The sequence below is a fragment of the Cervus canadensis genome, chromosome 13 (genome assembly GCF_019320065.1).
Source record: "Cervus canadensis isolate Bull #8, Minnesota chromosome 13, ASM1932006v1, whole genome shotgun sequence".
Classification (NCBI taxonomy): domain Eukaryota; kingdom Metazoa; phylum Chordata; class Mammalia; order Artiodactyla; family Cervidae; genus Cervus; species Cervus canadensis.
The window spans coordinates 75,134,263-75,157,730 of NC_057398.1; the positions used below are offsets into that span (position 1 = coordinate 75,134,263).

A 23,468-nucleotide genomic window follows, 5' to 3' on the forward strand; every position below is an offset into this window, starting at 1 on the left:
AGATCCTGATGCTGGGAAAGATTGAGGGCAGAAGAGAAGGGGATGACAGAGGATGAGATGGTTGGACGACATCACTGACTCAATGGACATGAGTTTGAGCAAACTCTGGGAGATAGAGAAGAACAGAGAAGCCAGACAAGCCACAGTCCATGGGGTTGCAGAATCACACACGATTGAGCAACAACAATGGAAAAGAGTTATGTCCTACACTTACTGCCACGTTTTAAAAAAGTATAGCAAATAACTCTGTCTTTGAAAGAACTGGATAGTATTTATTAGTATCCTGTTACCCTTAAAAGTTAGGTATAATAGCTACAATTGCACTTCCCTGGTGGTACAGTGGGTAAGAATCCGCCTAATTCAGGGGACATGAGTCTGATCCCCGGTCTGCGAAGATTCCACGTGCTGTGGAGCAAACTAAGCCCACGTAGCATGACTACTGAGTCCATGCGCTACAAGTGCTGAAGCCTGTGCTCGGCAACAAGAGAAGCTACCGCATTGAGAGGCCCGTGTACTGCGATGAAGAGTAGCCCCGCTCACTGCAGTTAAAGAAAGCCCATGAGGAGCAACAAAGACCCCAAGCAACCAAATGAAAAGTGAAGTGAAAGTTGCTCAGTCCTGTCCAACTCTTTGGGACTCCATGGACTATACACAGTCCATGGAATTCTCCAGGCCACAATACTGAAGTGACTAGCCATTCCCTTCTCTAGGGGCTCTTCCCAACCCAGGGATCAAACCCAGGTCTCCCGCACTGTAGGCAGATTCAAGACTGAATCTGTAACCAGCTGAGTTACCAGGGAAACCCATGAAGCTACCAAGTGCTGCCACTGTTATCACCAGGGAAGTGCAACCAAACAAATAAGTACATAAACACATAAACACATAAATAAATGTTTTTTTTTTTAAAAGCTACCATTGCTCTTTAAAATAACAAGTATCCAATTACTTCTTGAGGTAGCACCTAATGCCAATCTTCCCTGCTGCTGGATCTGTCTTTGCTTCTTTCCTAAAAGCAACCTTCAAATTACTGGATGATTACTATGATAGCATTATCTTTAAACTGAAGTCACAGGACATTCATTTAACGTGTTTAATACCATTACTGAATTTTATTTCAAAATAAAAAGTAATACACAAACAATAAAGATGACTTGGAAAATAAAATTAATACCTATTATGCCATTACACAGTGAGTCACTTATTTTGTTATAGAATTCTTAAAAAAAAAAAACCAAAACTGTAAAATGTATTGATTCACACTTAAAAGAAAGGTTTTCCATATAATTCTGTACATTTTCATTTAGCAACACATCCTCATAGTAACATTCTCCTACATGATTATTTCTTTAGCTTTTAAAAAAAGCCATATATGTAACACATGGTTCAAAGACATAGAGCTGGTCCAAAGATACACAGTGAATGCTCATCATCTGCAGTAGATTATGTACTATAAAACTACCATAAGTATTTAATTAACAAATATGGAATCATTCTGTTGCTTAAGGACCCAGGGACTGAACCTAAGTCTCCCGCATTGCAGGCAGATTCTTCACCCACTGAGCCCCAGGGAAGCCCCATATAATGGGCTTCCCAGAGCAGAAACACATACACGTACTGCTGCATTTTCACTGCTGGGGGAAGTGTGTGTTCTTTGTGACCCCTCATGCAGAGATCATAAAAGATACGCATGTATGAATAACTCCAGACTATGACTATCTTTTTCTTTTATAATCAGTGTATCCTTACTCTATCACTGTAATAAATCAGAATTCACATGAAATGCAGGAAACATGGGGGATATATATTCAATCCCTGGGTCAGGAAGATCCCTGGAGGAGGAAACGGCAACCCACTCCGGTATTCTTGCTTGGAAAATCCCACAGACAGAGGACCCTGGCAGACTACAGTTCATGGGGTCTCAAGAGGTCAGACACGACCGAGCACACACACATGCATGCATGAATGCATGCGTAAGCCATATGCTAAGTCCCGTGAGTTTTCTAAAGAATTCCAAATGTATTAGGTTGATGCAAAACTGCGCTTTTTGCGTTGTTGAAAGTTTCTGTTTCATACTGGAATATATTCTTAAACAAATGTGATTATGTTATACATAATTTTAATGTGCATTTCTCACTTTATGTCTTTCTGCTAATGACTTATTATATGCTGTTTATTTTACATTGATTTTAGACTAGGGAAATGATGTTAGACAAAAATCAAATTCAAGTGATTTTCTTATTCAAGTTCAAAATGGGTCATAAAGCAGTGGAGACAACTCACATCAAGAATGCATTTGGCCCAGGAACTGATAACAAACATACAGTGCAATGGTGTATGAAATGGTTCAAGACATTTTGCAAAGGAGACAAAAGCCTTGAAGATGAGGATCAGAGTAGCTGGCTCAGAAGTTGACAATGACCATCTGAGAGTAATCATTAAAGCTGATCCTCCAAAGAACTCAAAAGTGATCATTCTGTGGTCGTTCGGCATTTGAAGCAAATTGGAAAGGTGAAAAAGCTTGAAGAGTGGGAGCCTCGTGATCTGACCGAAAATCAAAAATATCACTGTTCTGAAGTGTTGTTTTCTCTCATACTATGCAACAACAAACCATTTCTTGATCATATTGGGACAAGCAACAAAAGGTGGATTTTATGCAACTGAGGCTGACCAGCTCAGCGGCTGGACAGAGGAGAAGCTCCAAAGCACTTCCCAAAGCTAAACTTGCACCAAAAAAAAGGTCATGGACACTGGTGATCTGCTGCCAGTCTGACCCACTACAGTTTTCTGAATCCTGGTAAGACCATTACATCTGAGAAGTATGCTCAGCAAATCAACGAGACGCACAAAAAACTCCAACATCTGCAGCCAGCACTGGTCAACAAAAAGGGCTCAATTCTTCTCCACAACAGCACCCACCCGTTGCACCAGTAGCACTTCAAAAGCTGAACAAATTGGGCTATGAAGCTTTGCCTCATCCACCGCATCCACCTGACCGCTCGCCAACCACCACTTCTTCAAGCATCTTGACAACTTTTTGCATGGAGAACGCTTCCAAAACCAGCAGGATGCAGAAAATGTTCTCCAAGAATTCATCAAATCCCAAAACAATTTATTTCTCATTGGCAAAATGTGTTGATTGTAATTAATCCTATTTTGATTAATAAAGATGTTTCAGGCTAGTTATAATGATTTAAAATTCACGGTCTGAAACAGCTATTATGTTCGCACCAATCTAATATATGTTCTTAGAGACTGGCACAGCTTTCCTAAGAGTTGTGCCAGTTTATTCTGCTTGCAATGTTACAGCAGGATTTTTCAAAAGTTGCAAGAGCATTTCTTTTTCTGAACATACTTAGTGAATCCGCTATTTGGAAGACAGCATAGAACGTTGTTGTCTATTTGTTAAGTCATGACCAACTCTTTGCAACCCCATGGACTGCAGTCTACCAGACTCCTTTGTCCGTGGGATTTCCCAGGCAAGAATACTAGAGTGGGTTGCCATTTCCTTCTCCAGGGGATCTTTCTGACCCAGGGATCGAACCCATGTCTTTTGCACAGGCAGGCGCTTCTTTACCACTGAGCCACCAGGTACTCAGCTGAAACCAGAATGGAGTGGTTACATAACCGGAGACCTACAAACTGCATATTTAGGCTCTTTCTTCTTTCCCCACCCCTTCTCAAATAATTCACAAAGTCATAATGTGAGGCTGAGAGAGGGAGGCGTGCATACTGGGAGAGGAAGGGCAAGAGGCCCAGAGCAGCGTGGTGGAGGCTGACTGAGATGAGGAAGGCAGCCACGGGACCAAGTGGGCCTGGCACAAGCTGCCAGGGCTAGCAAAGCATGTGTCGGAGGAGGGCCAGCACAATGCTGGAGCCTGAGAAGGGTGCGAAGGCTTCCATGCAGAAGCCATCTCATTATAGGGTGAGGAGGTCAGCCTAGAAGGGGCATCAAAGACTAGGCAGGGTGAGGAAGGCAGGATCTTCCTGAGTGGGGGTCGAGTGTAGTCAGAGAACGAGCAGGGTGGGGAAGCAAGTAGAAAACCTGGATAATCTTGTTAGGCCGGAAAGTGAAGAAGTGTTCAAAGAAGGATGGAAACATCAAAAAGATACAGAAATCAGCTTTAAGGGCTCTTACTGGCCAAACATCAACCCGAGGAGGAAAAAATGATAGTAATGGCATATAACACACTGAATAAAACAGGAAATCACTGAGGTCACACATAAAAAGCTGGGGAAAAAAAACTTCATTCAAAATTTGATATGGGGGGGTGAGATTAAAAAAAAAAATTTGATATGAAATGGGATAATTACAAGGTCTCAAAGTACCTTTCCAAAATATACTTACTTAATTACAAACAAAAAATGTATAGTGAAGCAATCTGGTGGCTACCACCTTAATGAAGTGACGCAAGTTAACATCAGTAATGGGATAATTAAAACTGTACACCACTCAATGGTAAGCAATGAGAGGAATATCACCTCTGTGATATTCCTGCCAAAAATATAAGATCTGAATTTAGCAATGAGGATTGGAGAGGGAAATGGCAACCCACTCCAGTACTCTTGCCTGGAAGGTCCCGTGGACGGAGGAGCCTGGTAGGCTACAAGTCCACGGGGTCGCAAAGAGTCGGACGTGACTGAGCGACTTCACCTAGCAATGAGGAAGTATTAGATAAACCCAAAGTGAGGAACATTCTACAAAATAACTGTCCTATAGTGACCAAAAATGTAAGGTCAATGAAAGGCAAGAAAAAACTGATCAACTGTTCTAGACAGAAGGCCAAATCACTATGACAACTAGACGCAGCACACGATTCTGGGCTCACTCCTATTGCAATAAAGACCACCACCAGTTCAAGGGCAAAACCTGAATGGGAGCTGGGAATTCAATGAGAGTAATATATAAATGTTAATATTCTAATTTTGATGGTTTATCACAGTTATGTGAGAGAATATCTTTTGTGTTTGTAGGAAATAGTCATGAAAGTATTTAACCCTAAATGGTTTAGAGGAAAGTATCATACTATACTTGCAACTTTTCCCTAAGTTCAGACTGTTTTAAAATAAACACAGAAATATAAATACTCCCTAAATATACATTATAATTTTTACACTTTAGACAGATTACCAAACGGCCTTTATGAAGTATGACACTAATTCATACCATAAAGCATCTCGATAATAAGTGAGCATTTTACTAATGACAGAAATTTCACCAGGTCATTAAAGAAGAATTTAACACACATGTTATATAAAATGTTTTTTACTGCCATACTTTTTACTGTCCCATCAGGACACAAGACTACTTACTAAAACCCAAAACGAAGACTTACGTCGATCTCCATGTGCCGAAACCTGCACACTTGTCGGAAACAGCGCCCTTCTTGCCATAGTGTGCAAACAGTCTCATTCCCCAGGGCAGCCTCACAGTGGCGGAATGGGCAGCTGTCACCCTGTAAACAAAACGAATAATGCAGAAGAGAACTGTGGTATCGAACCAGACCCCAAGCAAAATGCTCCCTCTAAGTTTCTTGGTATCTAGACAAACACAGAAGAGTAAGGAGAGACAGGCAAGGTAGAAAACAATTGAAATAGGATGATAAGAACAATCTGAGGTCAAGAAATTTTTAATTTCCTAAAACCTATTTCTTGACAGTATCTTTTATCTGATCTGACAACATGAATGACAAAAGCTGAGAGATGGGGTCAAAAATACAAGTGGGAATATTAGGTACCCTTAAAAAATGTTTTACAGTTAATCTTCAAAACGATTTCATATATCCTGACTTGTATAAGTAGCTTTAAATGGAAAATTAGAAAGTAAATAGATTAGAATTTAAGTATAATTCCATGTTTCACTATAAATTTCATACAATGCTACTATTTGAAACAAAAGGCTACTGTTGTGCAACTTGTTACCTAAAATCAAAGCTTTGCTCAAAACTAACAATTTTAAATATAGCACCAAAATGATTTAAGAAAAATACTTGGGGGGGGGGGAACACATGTATAGAATTAGTCATAAAGGAATAACAGAAAATAATGGGTAAATTCTAAATGGAGCTGCAGAAGAACCAGGATGAAATACAGGAAGCTCCAACAAAGAAAAAAGCTCTAATAAACCTGCAAAAGCATATTTAGAAAAGTGGCTTTAGGATTCAGCAGGATATCTGGAGACAGAAGTCAAATTCAATCCATGACAATTCTATAAATACAATACAATCCACCCATTCATTTACTACAAAACAAATTTACTACACAAAGATCAAAGTTAGCAAGCCACAGTCAAGTATTCCTAATTCCTGAAAAGCACCCTGAACAGATTAATTATAGCTATAAGAACACTGAACGATGACTAAATGCTATGGATCTTTTTACTTCTGGAGAGTATGGAGAACAAAATGAACAGGAAAAAAACGATGAGTAATGAATTCCCTTAGGAATGCTATCCTTTACTAAAAAATCGACAGCAAATAAACAGTTGAGCAAAATATAAAAGACAACTTGGTATACTGGGAAAATTTTATTCAATTTTATTAGGGAAATCATAGAAAGAACTGATTTAGAGATGCCAATTCTTACTTTAGTACAAGTAGAATAGAAAAAAAAATAGCAGTCTTCTCCTTGATTAGGCATGCTGAGTAGATCCTTAGATGAGAAGTGGCTTTTTGAAAATAAGCCACTGCTTCCTCTAGGTGAGGACCAGCTCCAAGTCCTCTTGATATGGGTTTAATCTTCCAAAAGACAAGTCAATCACAGAAATCGTCTTTTAAATGTTAATCCTAAAATGAGAAGACAATGAATTGAAAATATTTCAGGTAAATTCTTTCAACATTCTTCTCCAAATCACCTTGGCCAATGAGCAGAGCCTTATGAAAATTGTGATTCATATTTTAATCTGTGAGTGTTGTACATTCTCATCTACAATGCAAAATTTTTGTTAAACAGCCATGCGTCTTTCTTTGCATTCTCTACGGTGCTTCAGCATAAATTATGTAAGCATTATATACTCAACAAATGATCTGCAGTTTAGATTATTAACTTGGACTATTTTACACAAGATAATCTGCTAAATCTGTATTTCTGACAAACTAGACTCTTTTCATCTAACAAACGTTCCAATATTTTCACAAGCATTTTTGTTATTTCAAAAGTATATAATTCTAAGTATGTGGAAAAAACTCTCACTGGAATAGCTGGTGAACCACTACCCCTGAAAAATCTGTAGAGCGAGCTAATACAATGAAGATGACGAAGAGCTGTACACCAATTACGGCACAAGGAGCAAAAGAAGTTCTCAGGGCTTATCCCTAATAGTGCTTATGCAGAATGATCAATATTTCCTCTCCCCTGTAGTCCTTGCCATACCCTAGTTCTCACACTAAAGGGTTCAAGAAAGCAAGCTTCTACAGAAGTAAAAATACATGACAAGAGCACATGTCAGAATTTGGAAGGGGTTTCTACAAACTCCTACATCAGAGGATAAAGTTTCAGAAACATGGATCTAGGGACTTCCCTTGTGGTCCAGTGGTTAAGACTTGCAATTCCACCACCCGGGGTATGGAGTTGGTCCCTGGTTGGGCAAGTTCTGCACACCAAAAGGTTTTGGCCAAAACAAAACAAAAAGATCCTAAAAAGAGAAACATTGACCTACAACTTTAAATTAGATGAATCAAATTCATTCATATTTTCCGCTAACAATTCCTAATCCAAGAATAGCAGGCCATGGTAAAACCAACCTTTAACTCAGCAACCTAGTTTAGAAGAGTTATGTTACTAAACACACATGAAACCTTCAAAATTTAAATATCCTATGACTTTCAATTCCATTTCCAGAATTTATCCTGAGATTAATATTCAACAGTGGAAACAGTGACAGACTTTATGTTTTGGCTCCAAAATCACTGCAGATGGTGACTGCAGCCATAAAATTAAAAGACACTTGCTCCTTGGAAGAAAAGTTATGATCAACCTAGACAGCATATTAAAAAGCAGAGACATTACTTTGCCAACAAAGGTCCGTCTAGTCCAAGCTATGGTTTTTCCAGTAGTCATGTATGGATTTGAGAGTTGAACTATAAAGAAGGCTGAGTGCCAAAGAATTGATGCTTTTGAATTGTGGTGTTGGAGAAGGCTCTTGGGAGTCCCTTGGACTGCAAGGAGATCCAGTCAGTCCATCCTAAAGGAAATCAGTCCTAAATGTTCATTGGAAGGACTGATGCTAAAGCTGAAACTTCAATAAGTTGGCACCTGATGCGAAGAATGGACTCATTTGAAAAGACTCTGATGCTGGGAAAGATTGGAGGTGGGAGGAGAAGGGGACAACAGAGGATGAGATGGTTGGATGGCATCACTGACTCAATGGACACGAGTTTGAGGAAGCTCCGGGAGTTGGTGATGGACAGGGAGGCCTGGTGTGCTGCAATCCATGGGCTTGCAAAGAGTCGGACACGACTGAACTGAACTAATATTCAACAAATATACAAAAGAATAGTGCATAAGAAAGTTCAGCACCATCTTCTAACAGGGAAAAAACACCTAGAAACCTAAGTGTTCAAAAACTGATGCTTCTATAAGCCAAGGAATGACAGGGATTGCCAGCAAACACCAGAAGCTACAAGAAGCAAGGAAGGATCATTTCCCTACAGGTTTCAAAGAGAGCATGACCCTGTTAACACCTTTTCAGACTTCTAACCTCCAAAACTGTTAATAACAAACTTCTGTTGCTTTAAGACACCCAAGTTCGAGGTACTTTGTTATGGAAGCCCTAGGAAACTAATATACATTACAAATAGAGTCAACTGATCTTTGCCAAAAAAGCAAGGCAATTTCAAAGGAGAAAGGACAGTCTTTTCAATATACAATGCTGGAAGAGGAGGATACCTGCAGGCAAAAAAATATATCTAGACAGAGACCTTATACCTTTCACAAAAATTAAAATGGATCACTAATGTGAAATTATAAAACTCCTAGAGAATAAAACAAGAGAAAATCCAGGTGATTCTGGGTGTGGTGATAGCTTTTTAGACATAACACCAAATGTACAGTCCATTAAAGGAACCATTGATAAGTTGGAGTTAATTAAAATTAAAAACTTCCACTTCTCAAAAGCACTATTAAGAGAATGAAAAGCCAAGTTACAGACTGGGAGAAAATTTCTGCAAAACACATAACTGATAAAGGACCGGTATCCAAAATATACAAAGAACCCTTAAAATGCAACAATAAGAAAAACAAACCAGGGACTTCCCCGGTGGTTCAGTGGTTAAGACTCCATGCTTCCAATGCAGAAAGCACAGGTTTGATCCCTGGTGGGAAACTAAGATCCCACATGCCATGGGGCACAGCCAAAAAAATAAATTAATTAAGTTAAAGAAAAACTAATTTAAAAATGGGCAAAAGATCTAAACAGACACCTCACCAAAGAAAATACACAGATGACAAACAAGCATATGAAAAGACACTCAGTATCACTGGGAGTTGCAAACCCCCTTTAGAACGGCTGACAAAAATCCAAAAACTGGCACCACCAAGTGCCGGTGAGGACGTGGTAGCAGGAAGAAACCTAAACCTAGAAAAACAAAGATCAACTGTTAGCAGTAGTTACAGTCATGGCAGTAGGATTACAGGTGGCTATTTGTTATTTTATGTTGAGAATAACACTACATTTTCTAATATGATGAAACACAGATATAACAGAAAACTTAAGTCTACCCTAACTGACCTGACCATTGTTGATATACTACAGAACAGAATAAGGATTGGGTCTTTAATACCACCTCACCAGTCCACTACCAACATTCCTCTGACCACCAAGAGAATGCATTGCACCATCTAGGATACACCAAAAAGTAACTTTTTAAAAATCAGAGGGAGAGAGGGAATTCCCTGGTGGTCCAGCGATTAGGATTTGGCACGTTCATGGCCTGAGTTTGATCCCTGGTTGGGGACCTGAGATTCCATAAGCAGAATGGCCAAAGAAAAAAAGAAAGAAAATTTAGAGGCAGGAAGAATTAGGACTTTGAGATTAACATATACATACTACTACATATAAAATAAATAATCAACAAAGACCTACTGTATAACACAGTATATTATAATACTCTGTAATAACCTGTATGGTAAAAGGATCTGAAAAAGAATGGATATGTGTATAAAGTGAAGTCACTCAGCCGTGTCTGACTCTTTGCGACCCCATGGACACCAGGCTCCTCCGTCCATGGGATTTTCTAGGCAAGAGCACTGGAGTGGGTTGCCATTTCCTTCTCCAGGGAATCTTCCCAACCCAGGGATGGGACCCAGGTCTCCTGCATTGTAGACACACGCCTTACCATCTGAGCCACCAGGGAAGTCTGGATATGTTTGTATGCACAACTGAATCACTCTGCTGTATGCCTGAGACCAACACAGCACTGTAAACCAACTCTACTACAACATAAAATAAAAACTAAAAGACTGCCTCCAACGGGATCAAGTCTCTAGGAATATTCAATTAACTACAATGACACACACAGTAAGAAAAAGTGTTAGTCAGAAAAGAATGGAAACATTTTACAATAGAAAGGTCTTTTTATAAAGGGGAAAAGGCTTTGGTGTCCCTTTCATTCCTAAAATCAACATGCCAAAGAACATAAATGAAACTGTTGTTGGTTTCAGTAAGACTGCTACATATTAAACAAACAAAATGAGATTTATGAAATAGCAGAATAGCATGAGTTGTACTTTTCCCCTCATTTTTTCAAAATCGATTCTGTAAAAACCCTGAGGTAGGCAAGGCAAGGCATGGAGAGATTGAATCCTGAATAGATATGCACCACATTACTAATGTTTAAATAGAACAGTTCTTTCATATATCCCTTTTACATACTGAACTTCTTTAACTTTCACTGGGGGTTGGGGGGGAAGGATATAACTGCTATGCAAGAAAATGGCCCCCAAAAATATAGAGGTAAAAATTGACTGACCTATTACTACATAAGACAAAAGTCCAAAACCATGGTGCACATTCCTTTTTTAATAAAAAAGAAATAGTACCCAAGATAAAGAAAAATCTGAATAAACACTGATGAAAAAGACAAAACTGAATCATAGGATATCACTATTGGGACATTCCCCAGAATGCAAAAAGATGTCAATGTGAGAGGAAAGATAACACAGAAATAATTCCAGAAGATTCAATTTCTACACAATGAAAATTATACAAGGATGGAATGGAACTGGTAGAAATGATAAAAAAATACAAGGATGGAATGGAACTGGTAGAAATGATAATAAAATAACAATACAAAGAAATTTCCCTAAACTGGATGAACTTAAGTCTTTTAATTAAAGGATTCATCAAATGCCAGGCAGAAATTTTCTTTAAAGACATCACTACTTCACCATATACCATATATACAATGGTGAAATTTTTGAATTCCAATGGTAAAGCAGAATTATACAGACTTCCAGGAAAAACCAGACTGAAAACAAAAGAAAGAAAATCAGACTTGACATCTGACACATCATTTCAATCTCTAAAAATTTCAAAAGACAAAATATCCAGAATTTAAAAGGTGATATTATGACCCTAGATTGAGCTTTTCAAATTACATTTCAAGAAAAGCTCAGGACTGGGAAGAAGGTTTTAGAAAGTCTCATAAAGTATATATTATACATGTACTCCACATATTTTTTTCAAAAATTACTAAAGGAAGCAGTCTAACTTCAGAAAAAAATTAGAAAAAATAAATAGTAGAAAAAGAACAAAACAATGAAAAGGCATTATCTCATTTTTTTTTTTTTAAAGTTTTAAAGCAACTACTTGGGGGTGTCTGATTTATGATACAGCTGACAAATCCTAAATAAAGTGAACCATATAGTATATCAAAAGAGTAACAAAACATGATCAAAGAAGGTTTATTCCAGAACTAAGAATGGCTTAATATTGGGAAATTCATTACTAGAATAAACAGGGGTTAAAAAAGGAAACTCTGGTATCTTAAGATTTCAAAAACAGAAAAATGGTGAAAAAAAATATTTAAAACTGTAGTTTTCTAAAAGTTAAAATGCCTTTTTAAAAAAAGCTACAAACAACATCTATTCCCAATAAAAACTCTGTAAATTACAAGGAACCTTCTTAGCGTAAGTGTACTAATTGATGAGAAACTATCATCATATGTGACATGGTAAAACACTACAAGTCAGTCACTCAAGGGAAAAAAAGGCTGTACTATCACCCAACCCTGTTTCAGAGCTCAAGGCATGCAATAAGGGAAAAAAGTATAAAGATTAGAAAGGATGAAGCAAAAAATTTAGTATCTGTAGATTTTATGCTTGCAAACTATAAAATCTAACAATTAAAGAAATTTAAAATAATAATATATTTTTTAAAATCAGTAAATTTCTTATGTTCCAACAACATTCAGATGATAACAAGAGTCCTAGTCACAATAAAACTAAAATATATAGGAAGAAAATAAAGAAATATAAAAGACCCCATCAAATTAGAAACAAAACCAAAACTATTAAACTACTAAGGCACAGAAGACCTGGATAATGGAGAGATAACGGAGTAGAGGCTTAACGAAGTTTACTTTCCCCCTAAATAATGTAAGTAGATTGAATGCAATTCAATTCAAAATCTCAGTGATACTTTATTATTGGAACCTGACAGACTGCAAAATTACTTAAGAGTAACTAAGAAAATCTTAAGAAGAATGAGAGGGCTCTGGGCTTCCTGTAATTACCACAGGTGTGTAATATTGGCAAATGAAAGAGTACAAGATAAACAGAATTCAAGCAATTTCTGGAAAAAGTGGCATTTGAAATTAACAACAAAAAAAAATTAGCGATCCATTTGAAAAAAATAAATTCTATATCATACAAAAAGGTTCCAGGAGAACAAAGGCAAGGATGACAAAGATGCTTTAACTTACTAAAAGCACTATATAAGAAAGATTCTAAATTCATAACTATGCAGAGCTAAAAAGCAACCATTTTTGACAATGCTTAGGGGGAGGAAGAGAGGCAATGTCATGTAACTACAATCCTTAGATTACATTTTAATATAAAATATGTAAACACTTAAGTACTGGAAAGAAATGCATGGTATTATTTTTTAATAAGCTCAGGATGAAAAAAACCTGTCCTAAACATAATACCAAAGTTACAAACCAAGACAAAAATCATAGATATGACTACATAAAATGAAAACCATTCATACAGCAAAAGATCAGCAACATGGCCAAGGATTAATACCTTCACTAAAAGGGATGTGTTAAGAACTTTTGAAAATCAAAAAGACTTCACTGATACAGTAAATTGGTAATAACCTCCTTAGAGAATTGTAACAATTCTACAAATTCACATTTAAGAACTGGTTCAAAGAAACAGTTCACATATATGTGTGTTTATATATATATATATATATAGTTGTTTTTAGATAAGGGGTTATTTTTGTTTTCAATGGCAAAAACCCAAATGTCCATCAATGAAGGACATATTAAATTCTTGCGTATCTATTCTTATAAAGCAACAAACATAGTCATTAAAAAGAGGTGAGGCAAAGCTCTGAGTATGGACATGAAACTATGCCACAATAAACTGGTAATGGTGGTTTTCTCCGAGGAGGCAGAATTACAGGAAGAATCCGCCTTGTCTATATTGTTTTTACTTTTATTATGAGTATGTATTATAAAAAAAAAAGAAGGGGTAGTGATATTTCTATCAAAAAAACCCCAAAACTTGTGAACAATTACAAGAAAAAAATAATGTGTTGACAATGAATTATCTTTTTGATTTCTTACTGGATCAGGAAAATTATGCCCTAAATCACAAAAATGTTCACCCCTTTAATGATAAAAAAACCAAACACATTTCCACACTTACATTAGCTGGTTGATCTCAACAGGAATGTCTGTGTCTTCACTGAGTTCCAATTTATTACGCCTGTAGGTCGAACCAACACTCAATCCATGAGTTAATAATAATGAGGCAGAAAGAATTTTCCTCCTCACATTGCCAAGGAAACCTCTCAGCCACAATTCAAACACAGGATGTGTTTTTAAAATATCTCTCAACTACTGAGAGTTTAAGTCCATTCAAATAACCTTTGTCAAACTGGAGACAGCTAGGGTTAGTTATCTCCTCAAAAAAAAACACAAAAAACAACAACAACAACAAAAAAGAGTTCATATAAAGATGAACTTGAGATTCAAAGGATTATCAAAAAGAAAAAAAGATCAATCTTCCATAGCCGAACAATTAATTTAAAAAGAAAAAAGAAAGAAAAAATTAAAAAAAAAAAAAAAACAAACACCAAAATTCAATAAGATCCAATTTCTGGTCTTCAAGATTTCTTCACCTATTAAGAAAAAAACAGAAACCTTCCCCCATCTTTATTATCTGTATAATAAAAACATACTTGTATGTAAAAATATAGTGTTTTATGTATAATATACATATACATATATACTAACTGGTTTATAAACACACACACACACGTACACAAATGTGTAGAAATAAAACATCTGGGTAAGTTTTCCCTTTTAAAATACACTACAAAAGCCTTTAAATTTGGGTCATTATAAAAATAGTGAATTTCCTCTTATACCAAAGTATCATGAAGTACTTTAATGCTACACTAAATTTTGCCCAGCCCACAAAATAAAAATGAAGGGAAATCCTCACACATATATCGATGTGTATAATATGGATGTATGTATATTGTCACATCATCTTTTATCATCTTCAGGGAGTGTTTAACCAAAAAAGATAGAGATGTATAGTGACAGAGTAACTACAGAGCGGTGCAGCAAGCTGTCGAAGGCAGAGCAGCATTACAGCCATCCTGAACTGGCGCCGTCAAACACAGAGAGCTTCTATCTAAGGGAAGACTTTTTTCTCCTTTTAGAGCACCCGTGTCACTGGTGTGACATTCAACGGTGGCCCTGCAAAGGCTTGTGCAATCTAGTTCCAAATTCTTTACTAGTGATGGCGACAACTAAACACCTTGTAGTTATCCATTTACTCCAGTTAGTAAAAGGGTAAACTTTTGGAGTTGAAATTTCATTTCACAATGGTACATTTACCATTTAAGAATTTCAAAAAAACAAAAATGAAGAGCGATTTTGATACATAGAAATGAGTTCTAAATTTTGAAACCAGCCCAGTAACAAAGCAATTTTGACTCTCATGTAATAAATACTACATAATTTCTAGGCTAAATCTTGCCAAATACTATCCAAGACAAAACTAAAATCAAAACTTTAAAAAAAGTGGACACCTTTTACTCACACTTAATACTAGTCAATTTTCCAGGAAATTTTTGGGCAGGGAATATCCCCAAATCTAAAATGAAAAAAAGGAAAAATTGGGATCTTACATTAGTTATTCGGTCTGAAACTTTTACTAAAAGTCATTATTTCTGGCCTCCCACTCGATCACAAAAACATACTCTCAAGAGTGGAAAGGGACAAGATCAACTGAGATCAATTCTTTCATTTAACCAGTGAGGCAATGATTCCTAACACATGAAAATAGTCACTGCTTATTTTAAAGTAAGAATTAAGGCCAAAATAATCTCACAGTTAAGAATACAGTATTATGGATCATTCAGTGTAATTTTTAAAAAGACATTTATGATCACTTAAATTCAGAGAAACATTCTTTGGGAAACAGATACTGGTTTTGTCATAGTACGCTCATGGGGCTTTCATTTCAATTCCCATTCAATCTTCTCCAACTCTGTAAATTTTTTGTCATTTACCCATAAATTACATAAAAGTACCTACATAATCTTTTATTGTTTTTACAATAAAAGTTAAATAGGGCAATTCAAACACTAAAAGTATTTTTTCCTAATTGTTTTCTAATGTTTCCATTTTATATAGATCCAGTCTTAAATATAACGGGCAACTCTATCACACTTATTAAGTTGAAATTATAAAATTGACCAGTATGAGGAGGCAATTAGAAATTCCCAAGTATAAAACAATTTTGTGAACTTTTGTTTTTGCCAAGCTGTAAGTATCAATCAGGGTTTTTAAGAAATAGAAAAATAGTGGTGGTGGGGGGATGGGAGATATCAGTTTAGTATGAAACTGAAAGTCGCTCCACTCTATACGACTTTGCGAACCCATGGACTATACAGTCCTGCCTTTTCTCTATTTTATTGGTTTCAGAGCAATCAACCTTCCCAAGTTGAGAGAAATTTTAACTTAAAACCAATTACTAGTTCTATCTACCAGCCAGAAATAGCCTAAGGCCTTTCAATGCTGCACTATATTTTTCTAATTTAAAAAAATCTCTTTTCCCCTTTCAATTGGTACAAACAAAATTTCAGGTGATAGCTATACTGAATTACTACTATGAAATCTTTAAAGTTAGTCTTCACTTTGTCGATACTGTACCACCTCTGAGGAATTTTCAGCCCTTTCTGTGTTCTCAGGTTTCCCCAGATAGTGCATAAAGAATAATTAGTATAACTACACATAACAATTATAGCAATTAGGATACACTAACATAGCAATAAGTTGCCCATTTTAAATGGAGAAAGGAAAAAGAAATTAAGATAATATTTCTTTTTCATTGCTTTGAATAACTTCATTCTCAGGATCCCAGCTTAGAACCAATGCAGAATAATCATAGTTAACGTTTTTCAAGTTCATTTTCAGAAACATCAGCTGTTCTATATTATCAAAGTCCAGGCTCATGATCTGCTTTGGATGAAAGTGGCTATTTGCAGTAAAGACACATTCAGACTGCCAACTACACATGGGGCAGCTCAGATACTGAATGGCAACTTGGGTCAAAGCTGGCCATACGTTCACCTTCTTCTGCCAATAAAACAAAGGGTCATCACCCCCTGAGATCTCTGAATACTTCTCTTTGAAGTATTCATCCACTATTGCCATAGCAGAAGGAAACATTAAGCTTTTGCCTCCAACAGCAACATTATCTGCAGCTGAACTATCAACAGATCCTGAAATGGAGGTGCCTTCCCTTATAGATGAGGTAAATGAATCAGCTTCTACTATAGCTGAGGGACCAGAAGCTTCTGAAGTTGCAATATGGCAGACCTCTGGCGAAGATTCCATATAGTTACAAACTTCTTCTGCAAGGATCTGCTTATAAGTTTCCAAATCAGCACCTTGAGGAAAAAAGTCTCCCAAACTGTTTTTAAAGCAAGGATCTAACAAAGTAGCCAAGATACAGGGCTTGGATTTGAGCATGGCACTTAGTAGGGTGTCAGTTTCAAGTTTCAGAGATAAACTGTCTACCAGATTGAGGGCCTGAGTAATACCTCTAACTTGAAAATCTTCTCTGAGTTTCTGCAGGGAAAGGAGTAGATGATGGATTAGGGGTAGCACATGATTCAGTCCTATGGTCTTCACACTCACTTTCTGGGTGGCCTCCTCAAATGGTTTGAGAATATCACAAACATATGTCATTAGAGTCCACTGAAGGGAGGTGAGCACAACTCCACTGGCTCTACCAAGACTATGGTGAACTGAGTAGCAATGCTCCAAGAGCCATTTTAACATATAAAAGGTAGAAATCCAATGGCCAGCTTCATCTTGTTTCAAATTTTTCCATGGAAGTTGGTGATCATTTTGGAACTCTTGCAGTATCTGACGGGCCTTGACTGAGTGACTAAAATGATGACAGGTTTTCCTGGCAGCCACTAACATGTTCTCAATGCTTTTGTGCTCACAGAAAAAGTCCTGAATGACTATATTTAAACAACGCAGGAAGCATGGCACGTGGGTAAAACCGCCATCTTTGACTGCGTGTACTACATTAGAAGAACTGTCAGAAACAATGAAGCTAGGGATGAGGAAATTAGGAGAAAGCCACAGACCAACCTGGTCATTTAATTCTTGTAAAATGTTGGTTATCAAACAGTTTTTGGCTAAACCTGTTACACAAAGAACTGCCCACCTTCTAAAGTTGGGGATCCTGCCATTATTGAAAGAAGTTGTAGTTTCCAAAGAGACCCAGTGTACGGTCACAATGAAATAGTCAGTGGATGGGTCATGGGTCCATATGTCCACAGTCAAGTGGATCTTTTGGGTCTGAACATTCTCCAAAGTTAAGAAAATTTTTTCTCTGACTGAATCATATAATTGAGGTACAGCCTTAGTGAAAAAGTAAGTTTCAGAGGGTAACCTATAGTCAGGGGCCACAATCTGCAGGAACCTCTGAAAGGCTGGGGTTGAGAAATAGTTGTAAGGATGCATATCTTCGACAATCATTTGAATAATTGCCTGACTTATTTGACTTGAGGTTGAATTTTCACAGTATGCTGTTTCTTGCTCTTGTGCATGCATTTGAGTGTCTTGCTCTGCAACAGGAGTAGGACTCTCAGATCTTCTATTTTCAACCTCTAATACAGGAGGTTCATCTGAATCAGAGTCACTAAGGTGCTCAGCTGCTACATCTTGTCCCCCTGCAGACTTCTCTCCACGCAAAGTGTCACTCAAGAGATCATTTCTCTCAGTTTCAGCTTCATCTAATCCATTTCCAACTGCACCACTGTCTTTGTTGGCAACTGCCCAATGGATGGGATGAGTGGCCTGCAGGTGTCGTTGAAGTGTTGAAGTTCCTAGGTGAGAACCCGGCCTACCCCGGCTCACACTTCGTTTACATATATTACACACAGCTCTTGAGATGTGCTGAGGATCAGTATAGAAAAAATTCCAAACTGCAGATGTCTTGGCTCTTGTTCCCGGAATTAAGGCATGCTTGACAATGTTACTTTTAATGAGAAATCTCCCTCTTTGTGCCCTTAGGGCATCAGATACTGATTTATCACGTTTCTTACCCATTCCATTATCTAATGGATCAGCAGGGATATATTCAAAGCTTCCACTGCTTCCAGCAGAAGAGGGAGATAAAGGTGCATCCAAAGTAAAATCCTCCTCCCCACTTGTAACTCCAAATTTGTTGGCCCTTGTCCAATGAGGTGAATGCCTTGCCTGCAGATGTCGTTGAAGAGTAGATGTGCCGAGATGGCTACCTGGTTTACCCCTACTAACACTTTTTTCACAGAGGTTACAAATAGCCCTCCAGGTATACTGCGGGTCCACATGAAAGAAGTGCCACACAATGGAGGTCTTGGCTCTGGTACTAGGTAAATAGATCTGTTTTTCTATATTGCTTTCAAAAAGACTTTCTTCATCCTGCTCAGGGGCACTAGAATCTAACAAAGTAGGGGCATCTGCAACTGACCTCCCAGATACCAAATCCTTACTAAACTTTTTTGCAAGGATCAGTTTCTTTCGTCGCCTTTTCCCCTTAATTCGCAAACCCTTCTTTCTTTTCTTTTTAGTGGGCAATTCCGCCTCTTTATCCATTCCTGCTACCATCTTTCCCTCTACCACATCTTCTTCATCTGTATTAGAAGGAATAGGAACACACCCCAGAATCCCAGCACCACTGTAAGTGCTACATCTTCTACCAGGAGAAAGTGAGGAAACTGGTACACTTAGGGTACATACACTCATCCTTTTTAAGTCTCCAAAATTCGTACCAGAATCTGTTAGTGAGTTTACTCCTCAAACATATACACAGCTGTTCCTCTCTACTTGCATCACCTTTTCTCCAATTTCTATGGGGAGTCAAATTCCCTTTGGACCAATGACTTCCAAGCCAGGTTATTTTTGGAGGAAAAATGACAGCAATGGAGAACATTTCCAAACTTTTTCATAGAGGGCTTTAAGATCCCTTCCAACTTTCTGACTTCTGAATTCAAATAGTCCAATTTATTCATGTTTATAGAAAAAGAACTGAGGCCCACTTTCCCAGTGTAATAAAGTTGATGAGTAGCAGCTAGAAACCAGGTTTTTTAAATCTCAGGTCCATGTTCTTTCTCTTTCATCAGAAACTAAACCTGCTTGAAATGTCTTCAGCTTTTAAAATATGTATTTTTTAATGCTGCCTCATGATAGCAACATCAATTTCCCCTAATTCTGAATGAAGTTAATTATTTTCCATAAATTTCATTTAAACAAAAACATAGTGCATCATTCAACATTCACCATTTAGGACTGCAATTTGGCAATATAACTCCAAACGTCAACTCTGGAAAGTTAAATCAGACTCCACATACTGGTCATTAACAGCAAAATGCTACTTGAGCCCTTTCAACTCTAAAACAGTAACAGTAATACAGTTCTTTTAAAAATATAGGCAGGAAAAAAAAAAAAAAAAAGCTTTGAGAGTAAAACTTTAAAATTTTACTCACAAGCGATTTTTCAATTTACTTTTCGTATCAAGAGTTAATCCATGCTTGGTTTTTAGACATGTTTAGACTGGAGAAGCTGTACAGCCTATAAATGAGTAACTCCTAGGTTGGACTCTATATAAGCAGCAAAAAATGAAATACTAGCTTTAAACCATTCTCATGCCTTCTTGGTTGATCCCTCCCCTTCCCCCAGTACCTACACACATTTACCCTAAAAAACATCGCTATCACTAGTTCAGCCTCCTTCTCAAGGTCCAGAACCAAGGGCTGGAAGATGTCAAGAGTATGAGCCTTCCCCATAAGAATCCGCACCGATTATGGGAGTTTAGGGGGTGTTCTTCATTACGGTTTCATCAATCCCACAAGAAGAACGGAAGTGTCCCTGTTGTTCTTGATTCCGATGCTGAGGGCTGGGGGTGGGAAGTGTAATTAAGGAACGAAAGGGGTGTAGGATACCGGAATAAGGTCGGTGGCTTTCTGTGTGTGGAGTTTGAGAAAATCTCCCAAGTAGTGGGGCCCTAGAGAGGAATGAGAGTAGGTAAAATCAGCTCCTAGCACTCAATCCGATTTACGCAGCAGGGGTCCGCTAAACTAGGGAAACTCTTGCCCCCAAAGAAACCAATTTAGAGTCAGTTCTCCTCTGGAGGTAGGGTAACAGGTCGGTTTCCAGGGGCTGCTCCGGGATCCCAGTTTCTCCAACACCGGATGTGGGGGAGGGGAAGAAGGTTGGGAAAGGAGCAGGCGCCGTGGGGGTGGGGGCAGTGAAGCGGGGGCGGGGTGGGGGCAGGGAGGACGGGAACTGGAAGCGGGAACCTGGGGCTCCCAGCCCGCCCCGGCGACGGCGGCCGCTGGAAGGTGGAGGAGGGGGTCGTTACCGCAAGACCTAAGGACCCGCTCTGACTTTCCGGGCTAGGCCGCGACCCAGGGGCGAGGGGAGGCCGCGGCCACTCCCCTCGCCCTCTCCCCCACCTCCCCGGCCCCAAGCCACCCGGGAAGCAAAAAAAACGGGTTTAGTTACCAGAGAACAGAAACTTTACCGAACCGTCGACACTATCCCCGACTCCCGCTTGCTGCCACGTCTTTCTTCTTTCTTAGCCGCTGCCGCCCGCCGTCTTCTCAGCAGCAACACCAGCAGAAATCCAAGACTGCCAGAGTCAAAGATGGCGCCCGGCTACAGGCTCAGCTCTAAGACCCTGCCAGTAAAAGTGCCAGCACGACGCAAGCCGCAAGGATTCTGGGAGATGTAGTTTCCTCTATGAGGCGATGCTTAAGATGGCTTCCTCGTTTGGGAGGGTCGAGTGAGACGGGAGGCGCTAAGCCGCAGCATCCCTTGTCTTTTAGAAGTTTTCGAAAGTTACAGGTTTCTTGAAACTGTCTTTTATTAAAAACATTTTTAAAATCAAATTGACATAATAAGCGAGAAAGCCACAACAAGAGTTTTCTCTAACCCGACAGTAGGCACTCAATTTATTCTCACCGGCGTGTTTGCTTAATGAATAAATCCGAATCCTGTGTAAATTTGATTTAGAAATAAACAATTTTTTCCTTGCGATGTTGAAGAATTTGTGCGTTTATTTTTATTTGCAGAAGTGAAATGTGTTTGAAGGGAGTTTCTTTTATTTATTAAAACACATTTTCGTATGGGAAAAAACAATTCATGCTCTTTAGAAAGTTGAGGGTTAAGATGTGAAAAGGAAATACATCAGTCGCTTACCCACTTAATTATTAATATTAGCCTGTGTTTTCCCATTGGAATAGCTTTACCTTTTTCCTTCGATTATAAAGGTATAATTTAAGTGAGTTTTTTTTTAAGGTAATAATAGAGAAATATAAAAGTACAAAGTTTAAATCTCCATTAATCTCATTCTTGAGAAATAATCTCTCATTAATTTATCCTGTATTCTAACTTTTTTGTATGCAAATACACTTGAATATATTACACTAATATAGTAGGAAGCCAAGATACCCCTAGGGCTACAGGCTCAACAGAACTTGCCTAGGATAACATTTTACTGAACTGGGTAAAGGATACAGTCCTGCTACTGAGAAAGGACACCCTTTGATGGTAAAGCAGTTGGGACTCCAGGCACCTTTTATTTCCTCTTGGTCTTGTTCCTTCAGCTACCAGCTTAATAAGAGAGTCCCAGCCAGTCCAGGACTGGGCATAAATCAAGTCAGAAGGGTGTTGAATCTCTTCACACTTGGACGTTTATCTGCTTTCAAAGTGAGAAGCCGCATTAGAATCCCAGCCCCAATCACTCCCTTACATGACAATCCTCTGATTGCCATGTCAACCAGCCCTACAAGCAGGTTCTTGGTAACCAGTTTGTTTGTGCCTCAACACCTAGGGTTTTTCAGTTTAATAGAAGGCTTTCTAAACAGCTGAAGGGTTTTCCAGACTAGGGCTTTCAAGATGCATCCTCGTCTGATTAATGTGCTATATATATAAAAAAGAAGCAGGAGCCCCCAAATTGGGTCATTTACGCTAAGCACCACCAAGACCCAATACCTAAGGTAGTTTTGGCCTCTCCCAGGAATGAGACATTTTAAACCAATCAGTCTGAAATGTCCTGGTCTGCACTAGTGAGGCAATCTGCCTACTAAGATTCCACCCACCTTTCAAGGAAAACGTAAACTTCCCCAAATAATCCACTTTAAACTTCCTTGTCCTACCCTCTTTCTGCCTGTAAAAAAGCTTCTATTTCCTCTTAGCAAAACTTCCATTTTGTACAACTGTGTCCTTCTATTTGTCTTCTGTCTGGTTCACGAATCCTTGAGTAAAGTAAATTTCATCTTTAAATTTATTTAGTTCAAGTTTTGTTTTTTAACAATTGCTGTATTTCATCAAATCTAAGGTATCATTTGATTATGTTTTTTATTTTATAGACCTCTAAGAGAAAAAAATGCCAGTTAAACTCTGATAGGCCATTGATCAGAGATGTTAAAATTTGGTTGTGTGTGTGTGTATCTTAGAATGAATGAAATATAGTAATTTTAGGAAAAGAACAGGCTATAACTATGCATATTGTTTTGCAACTTGCTTCCCCCACCTCACCCACCCCTCCCTTTACAATATATCTTGAATATCTTTTAATGATCATCAATTCTTAGAGGCTTACCATATTCTTTTTTAACAGCTCTGATAACACAGTAAGTCTCTTTTGTGATAAACTGCCCCAGTTCCTTTTTGATGTAAATAATCATGTTTCTGGCTCCATTAGTCTCTCCCAAAGGGGGAAGG

General features: G+C 38.1%; 1 protein-coding gene across 24 annotated transcripts in view; it reads right to left on the reverse strand.

Moving 5' to 3' along the window:
* The window catches only part of LOC122451652 (zinc finger BED domain-containing protein 6), a 45,864-nt gene extending 24,445 nt beyond the window's left edge, over nt 1-21,419 (reverse strand). The window contains exons 1-6 of one of the 24 annotated variants that reach the window (XM_043484525.1): nt 21,265-21,415; nt 20,540-20,745; nt 15,277-15,330; nt 13,870-13,929; nt 6,583-6,782; nt 5,334-5,453 (exon numbers count right to left, since the gene is read on the reverse strand). In XM_043484525.1, coding sequence (XP_043340460.1) covers nt 5,334-5,453; nt 6,583-6,636 — 174 coding nt within the window. In that variant the 5' untranslated portion in view covers nt 6,637-6,782; nt 13,870-13,929; nt 15,277-15,330; nt 20,540-20,745; nt 21,265-21,415. Of the gene's footprint in view, nt 1-5,333; nt 5,454-6,582; nt 6,783-9,469; nt 9,572-13,869 lie in introns of those variants that run through there. The other 23 variants (XM_043484528.1, XM_043484524.1, XM_043484540.1 and 20 more) reach the window with 23 other exon arrangements.
* Between the last annotated feature and the right edge of the window lie 2,049 nt (nt 21,420-23,468).